General features: G+C 33.1%; 1 protein-coding gene across 2 annotated transcripts in view; it reads right to left on the reverse strand.

Annotated features, from left to right (window-relative positions):
• LOC129796248 (ras-related protein Rap-2a) overlaps nucleotides 1-7,941 on the reverse strand; it is a 62,956-nt gene extending 55,015 nt beyond the window's left edge. Inside the window, exon 1 of one of the 2 annotated variants that reach the window (XR_008751189.1) lies at nucleotides 6,819-7,941. Coding sequence is in view for 1 of the 2 variants with exons in the window: in XM_055838035.1 (XP_055694010.1) it covers nucleotides 6,819-6,953 (135 nt within the window). In the remaining variant the exon portion in view is untranslated. The remainder of the gene's footprint in view (nucleotides 1-6,818) is intronic. The other variant, XM_055838035.1, reaches the window with a different exon arrangement.
• Nucleotides 7,942-8,322: the final 381 nt, after the last annotated feature.

Below are 8,322 nucleotides of genomic sequence, written 5' to 3' on the forward strand. Positions count from 1 at the left end.
CAATATTTCACTCAATGCATCTCAATGTTGTTTACCAGAACTGTAATTGGGTACGTGTGGTGGAAGTTAAGAAAGTTGCTAAAAAAAAATCAAAGAAAACAATATTGCATAGTCAGTATTCTAGGGGGTGCTTTTTAGGGCCCAACTTCTAATTTGAATTAAGAGAACGCTGAAAATGAAGAAAAAGAAATGAATTTAGGAGTCGATTTTTTTAATGAATAAAATTACTAGAATGGTGTCAACAGAAGCTTTTTCTTGAGCAATTCTAACGTTTGACATTCCGTTTGTAACTTGTTTATTTAATGACCATCAACGTGCAATATTTCTTGTGATGTTACTGTTCCAACGTCTCCAGTACTTTTTTATGATGTTTATTTTATCGTTTGAAGTTTGTTTCAACTTTTAACGTTTGACGTTTCTTTTCTTATATTTTTTTGTCTATTTTCTTTCTTTATGCAAAAACGCTCAATGAACCTTTCCTCTTTTAATATTTGACGTTTATTTTAATGTTTGACGTTTGTTTATAAATATTTTATGTTTATTCTAACGGTTAATGCACGTTTTATGATTTTTTTACGCTTATTTATCTTTTTCTTACATTTGACGTCTCTGACACCCATTTGACGTTTATTCTAACACGTGAATTAATTTTGACATTTAACACCATCATTCTAGCAACATTTCTTAACGTTTTAATTTGTTTTAACGTTTGAATATAACTATTTTTAATTCATTTTTTTTTATATTTCGAGTCTGGAAATATTCTTTTTTAATAGAAACAAAAAATAAACTAAAATTATGGGGTGTTTGACCCTCAAACACTCACCCCAAAAACCCCGTTGACAGCATTTTAAGAAAAATTTTAAATCTTAGCTAAAGAATTATCTTAAACAAAAATCAAAGTATTTTCGTAAGCAATCGTGTGCATTTTGCAACTTCTTTTTGTACAATATTTAAACAGTCTGAGTGATTTCTTGTGGACCCCTTTTGGCTGATTAGCAAGAGTGAATGAGGAATTACTTGGTGGTAAACATATGAGCAATATATGAGACTGAAAAGTCACAGAGATGGAAAGAAAACGGAGGGGAAATAATCAGAGCATCGATAATGGATTTTTTTTTTATTTCTTCTTTGTGTTTGATCGACAAACCCAAACAGGCAGTAAATTGGGGCTTTTTTTCGTATTGCTGTGGAGGTTTTTTTGGCTGTGCTATGTGAGGGAAAATGCTGAAAATCTGTGTGAAAATTAATTTTGCCAAGAGAGAGAGTGAATGAAAATTTCAAATCAATTTGTTACGATTTGATTTTTCTTTTCAAGCTTCTTATGAGCATTTATTAGCTCAAGACTTGTGTTGTCACATTTTATTGCTTTTAGACACAATTCCTAATGATGCGGAAGAGGTGAGAGAAGGTCCCGTGCGCGAGCGTCTTGCCAAACTCATAAAATTTGAAAAAAAAATAGAAATTATTTTTCTTCCATTTAAATTTTCTAACAATCAATTTCATTTTACTAATACATTGCTAGGTTATATGATATCTGAGTATATTGGCTTTTATTGGTACTTTTGTGAGACAAATTGCTATATGTAGTATATACATAATATGTGCTTTTATTGACTCGCAGAGGCCTCCATATTGATTGAACTTTTGTTCGTATTTAGTTTGTGACATACAAAATGGATAAAACTAAATTATTGACATCATGAGATGTTTGATTTCCTGAAAATTATATATATATATATGCATTGCATATCTATATTGTATAGTTTTTCTAATATACAATGGCTATCTTAAAAAGTACTTGATCGTGATTGGGTGGACATTATGTGTTGTATTAGAATAAATAAAAGAAAATGTGACACAAGGTCGTTTTTGTGGTAATGTTTTTGAAATTTTTATCAAGCTTTAAGCTTTTTTCAATGCAGTTCAAAGCAATGAAACGTTTGTATTTTTTTTCTTAACTGGAATAAATTGTTTGGAATAATTTACAAAATTCCCTGCATTTCCACGAAAATTATTATTTAAATATCGATTTTCATAAATTCAAATCCAGCAGTTTTTCAAAAGCTTTTGAATGAAGCTTTTAAAAATCTATAACCGTCAAGTTTAATTAGGTAGAAAAAATGTCATAGAAGTGTAACGACCTCAGTGTCCTAATTAAAATAATAAGATTAAGAATATTCCTTTAAATATGAAGCTCAGAGTATCTTCCTTGTCTTTCTGCAATTCATTTCAATATGATTCTATATAAGCTCCTTCAGCAGCGCACTAATTACTCCCATAAAGTGGCCCGAAGTGCTGCGACTGATGGGATTGGAGAGCTCCTCAAATACATATCCTTACTCCGCAATTTCTGGCTAAAAGGATGTCACTCAATTTCCCACAAAATTGAAGGTGATGCACTTCTCTCTCTCTCTCTTCCTCCCATTTGCTTTGTCGTCAGCAGAAAATTGCAAGGAAGAGAATTTAAAGTAATACTAAATTACAAGAGGGTTGATGTAAACAAAATATAAATCTCAATTTAGATACCTCTCTCCTTTTCACCGGAAGATTTACCGACGCACTGTGAATTTTTTATTACACCAGAAAGAATTGGGTTCAAAGAAAAATTCAATAGCCAAGGGAGATTTTGAAGTTCAAAATGCGCGCGGGTGAAATTGGATTCGGTCGGTAACTCTTATCCATACAGCATGGAAAGCCCAACAAGATAGGAAGAATTGTACAATAAAAATGTCTGCGAATGGGAAAAGTCGTGGAAAAATATTGATGACGACGCGTCGAAAACCATTGCTGAGTCTCAATGAAAGCGAAAATGGAAGAGTTTTGCCCCCAAAAAGAAATCAGACACAGAGAATGTCGACGGTGGAATGATGATGGCAATAATGGTGGCTGTTTGTGTAAGATAGTTGTCTTGTGATGAGAATATCTTTCACACAAAAAGTCTCACCCTAAAGCCTCGCGTAAAAAAAGGAGTAACAAAAGGAGACTCAGTAGCGAAATAAAGAGCACCATATAGCAGCCGGAAATTCTTTTTAACTAACACCATCATTATTGAGTTGACAAATTTCATGTCTCTCCCTCATCTTTTTGCCCACCCAGGCAGTAAATTTGTCTCTCATTCACAGGGAGGAAGTACTTCGGAAAAACTCAGGGCAAACAGGAAGGATGAAAAAACCCTTTCTTTAAAATAAAAATTATGGTAGTTTCTGCAGCAGAGGGAATTGCTCTAATAATGGATAAATCTTTTTAATTATTTAATGTCTTTTTAATTAAAAATTAAATTATCCAAAAGAATTTCAAATCTAAGGGATGGTCACGTTATTTTGGAAACTCTACAGGAACAAAATGGCCAAAATGTGAGAATTTCAAATAAATTTTTTGAGCACAAAAATTTATTTTCTAAATCAAAAATACTGAATTCTTATCAGTATTTGGCCATTTAACAAAAGTGCAAGCAGATTTCAAAATTTTGGTTTAAAAATTGGCTTGAAAATCGCTCTTGAAAGTCCCCGAGTTTCCAAAATAACGTGACCATCCCTTAATTGAAAATAATCAATTATTTCGGCGGGAAGTTCAAATTCTTCGTAATCATTTCCATTCAAGGTGATTTCTCACTAAAAACTAACGCCACAGACGCATTAACCCAGATATTTCCGCAGCTAATTTTTGAAATTTTTGTGAAGTTTAACTAAAAAATTGTCTAGAAAATTTAATTTTCAACAAAAACTCTCTAAATTTTTGCGTGAAAAGTTCTAAGTAACCAAGGGGGGTTTATCTGGATGAAATTATTCGGATCTTCGGAAATATTCGGATGACTCACCAAGGAAATTCAAATGTATAAACGTAAAAATGTTAAATTCAAGCATAAACACTTAAATCAAACCGAAAAGTAGTAAATTCAAACAGAAAAAGGATTGTTCAGGAATTAAGGGAACTTGGGGACATTTCAGAGGGAATCTTCAATCTTTCTTTTAGAGAACATTTAAAAGAATATCCTAAAATTCTAATTAAATGGCTAAAGGCTCCATCTGATTGCGACGCCAGAAAAACTATTTGTGACTAAAGTACCTTATCATGACTCAACTTTTGCCTTTTATTGATTCAATTTTTAACTTATTTGTACTACAAAATTCCTAATGTAGCCGCGAGTTTTAACTTTAGGGCACATTTTATTAAAATTTCACATTTTATTTTTTTTAACAATTTATTCTTGTAGTTTTTATAATTTTTAAACTATCCAGTGTTCTGAATAGAAGCAAAAAAAAGTAGTAAATTCAATCCAAAAAAAGAGACTGAATACAAGCCGATAAATATTTGGTTTTCATTCCCAAAACAGCAAAGAATATGGAACAAAACTTAAAAAAAAAACAACATTAATTAAAGCCTTGAAAAAAGTTTTAAACGTTTCTGGATTTTTTTCGGTTTTGAAAATTTCGGTTTTTATCAAAAGATGTTTATGTGAAATCAAATATTCAGATCTTTTGAAATATTCGCCAGATAAATACCCTTTGTAAATAACTCATTTTTGAACAAATTCATTCGTTTTTTTTATGAAAATAATATTTTCTTGTCATTTTTTTCACTTGAAGCCAACAAAGTAATTTGACGAGTATACTACATAGAGACCAATGTGCAAATGTTGGTTAAAAAAAATTGAGAAATTGAATAAACTAAAGAATATCTTTCATCGAAATTTTCTTTTCTTCGCCAATCAATACGAAGGGTGAAAATTCTTTACACACACCATCACCATTCTCGTAAAAAAAATGTCTCAATACATCATTTTTTAAGGGTGAGGAAGGAGGGAAGGTTGTCTGAGAGGCAACATAATAAAAAAGAATATTAAAATTGTAACGTGACACATAAAATTTGCAACATCACGAAAAAATCATTTTTTGCGCATTTTCTCAGTATATTCGCGATGATTTTTTGATGTTGACAAAGTGATGCAATGAGACGTCGAAAATGTGCATTAAAAAGCATTTTTTATTTTTGAAATTGCGTCTACGAGTGGGTTAGAAGAGTTTGTTTACTCTGTGTGAAAGAAAATTACACTGCGAGGCGACAGTGGCATCATCTCACCTCTGAACTCGAGACGACCTCGAGACAATTTCATATGTTTATTTGACGTAATAAAATCCACGTCTGAGACTTTTATATATACCCCATTCCACTTCGCAACGTACAGAATCTCACAGTGAACCACTCTGGAGCAATGGAAGAAGAGGCGAAGTAAACTTTGGAATGTTTTGCAGCTAAAAGAAAAGAGTTTTAATATTGCCACAGATGGGGCAAAAATATGCGACTCGAATTATTTGTCATTGATGTTAAATAGCATAGCTACTAATATAATGATAATGGAATTTTCTAATATAAATTTTTCATTTTTCTCCGCCATACAATTCACACACTCCATCTTCATTTACTGCTCCACTATTCAGTGTTAATTGGATTATCACATTCTATGAGAAAAGTCCCTCTTCCTTGAAAGAATTTCTTTTCTTTCAAGACGTTCAAGATGAGAAAAATTGCGCCACAAAATGCCAAAAGAATTTTTATCTTTTAAAAGTTTATTATTTTCATGAAGTTTATAGATATGAAAAAGAGTACACGTTTTTGTCGTTTAATTCTCCCTTATTGTTACCTTTTTTTCCCTCTTTCTTCTCCTCTCTTTTCTCTCCCATTTTCCCCCAAAGTACATAACTTTGCTCCGCATAAGAAAGTGTGCAAAGTCATGCTCAAGAAACTTCCTCTTTAGACATCCAAAGTGTGACCAAAAATATTATCGCCAAGCTTTTTTGTGGTGTTTTGACACTCAAAACAAGTACAAAAGATGCGCGAAAGAAAGTTATCGCGGACGAAAATGCAAGTGTTGAGTGAAATTTCTTGAGAATTTACTTTTGTATGTTTTGATCTTAAGGTTTTTTTTTTGGTTTGTTTCATCAGTTGCAATAGCTGTTGGACAAAAAATACGTTGTGAAGTGACAAATGTAGTGACGTCATTGACAGATGATGCTGTTTGACATTTGTATTAATTAAATTGTGACATTTATTACTTGACATATATGTATGACACAAAAAAATAAGAGATAGAAATGATAAGAATATGCGTTTAAAATTGTTAAAAATTAATATTTGACGCTTTCTTTGAAGGACATATAAAGAAAAAAAAACTATAAAGTTTTTAAGGTTATATTCCGCAGGCCATTTAAAGTTTGACGTTTGCATTAATCATTTTTGACGTTTATTAGATTTGACATTGTTGAATTATTTGACAGATTAAAACAAAATTGTCGCTTTTCTCATTATATTAACGCAATTTGACAACATACATCGTTATGTTAGGTATTGTCATTTCTGTCACTTTGACAGAAATGACTTGATTTGACGGATAATTCTAAAATTAACGTAAAATTTAATTTAAATATCTACAATTGTGGTTTTGAATTTAAAAAAATATATTTTCACTAATTTCCTATTAAAGCATGAAAAAAAACTTCCAAAAAATCCTTTTTATTATTGGTATTACCCCACACTCCCCTATAATACTTTATTTGGACTCTCTTGGTGATTTTTCATGGTATTTAGAAAATTTCTCATTTTGAAAGTATTTTTTCTTTCTTTTTCTTAACGAGATGTGTCTTGCTCCCGGAAAAAGCATTTCTTCGTGAGCAATTTCACAGCTCACACGGCGATGCGTGTGAAACTTGCTGAGAGAAAAGGGCAATTTGGGGCTCATTTAGGTTGATGCTTCCAATGAAAGCGACAAAGAAGTGAATATTTGAGCATTTTTTTTCTTTTTCTTTTTTAAAATTTACCTCAATCTCCTTCCGGTAGAAATCCTCAATGGTCGGATCGTACTTCTCAATGAAGCATCCAGATACAAACTGCACAGTTAGGGCAGACTTTCCGACACCTCCTGAACCCAGCACCACAACTTTAAATTCACGCATTTTGGGGGTGGTTTGTGAATTTATTTTATGCTTTTTTTATGTTAATTTTTCCTTTACACTGATTTTAAGGAATTTAGGGGAGACACGGGTTGAGGTGGAACTCAATTGATTGATTTGGAAGATTTTTTTTATTCTTCTTCGGTGCTTCACTGAATGCACTTATTTGTTGATATTGTGGTAAAAAAGAGGGATTCAAGGTTCAATCCGGGGCGGGGAATGTCATTGCAATTGGTAGTTGGTCTTCCCGGAAATCTCAATCATCTGCCTGCGTGGGTGATCTCTTTGGCCCACGAGACAACTTTCTCGAGCACAATTTTCAATGTATTATGCTGAATGGATGGAGGTTTCAAGGAGGGGGATGCACAGGGATGGATTTTGGGTGGGTGGGGTATTCACTTAGGACGGGGTGGAATTTCTTAACGGGGAAAACTTTTGAATTCCAATAAGCTCCTCAGCGTCCTGCCAGGAGCTTTCTTTTCTTTCTCAACACACACACAAAAGCCGCACTCTTGGAGGAATCTCTTCACAAAATTTTCATCACTTTTCCATCACAAATTTCCCTTTTTGGGCATTTTTTTAGCCCCACACAGTGGCACTTGCACTTCTCAGGGATCCAGACACGCGGATTTTCTCCGCAGACACTGTGAAAAGTCACGAGAAAATTGCAAAGAGCAACAATCAGGAAAAATACACGTACTCCATTTTGTTGGTTCAATAGTATAGGGATTTGCGGAGGTTTTTGTTCAATTTTCACGGATAAAAAGTAAATTTTCACACAAATATTCACTTTCGTAATTTTTGGGTGTTTTCTTTAGCACATTCGGAGACACCTACAATGGTCACTGGGCTGATTTTCCGGGAGATTTTCACGGAAATTTCAAACGCGATTGCATTGGGGGAACAATGAATAATGTCGAACGGAGACCCGAACTACCGAAAGCGAACTCTACAAATGACACATCAACTGACGTTTTGCTATATACTTTTTAGTCTGCTTATTTACTCCCATACCGCCACCATTCGGTGTTGTTTCGGAAAAAAAAACGATTTCCCACCGAAGTGTGCTTTTGATGTAAAATCCCATCTGCCTGTTGAAATAAAAAGGTGTTTCCGAAATGTATTCCGAAAGTTTCGGAAATTTGAATAAAATCTTTAATTTTTTGTTACATGATGTCGCTTTTTCAAATGGTTAGTGGCACGGAAATTTTCATGCAGTGTTGCGTCTTGGATATTCCGAAATTTTCGGAAAACTTAGCCAAGACACCTTGTTGGGAATTTGAATTTTTCCGTTGAGCTGTTTTCGGAAAATTAATTTCGAACTGGATCTTTGTGAGAAAATTGTCATAATACAAAATTATGGGGACAAACA

Source organism: Lutzomyia longipalpis, chromosome 4 (assembly GCF_024334085.1).
Source record: "Lutzomyia longipalpis isolate SR_M1_2022 chromosome 4, ASM2433408v1".
NCBI lineage: Eukaryota > Metazoa > Arthropoda > Insecta > Diptera > Psychodidae > Lutzomyia > Lutzomyia longipalpis.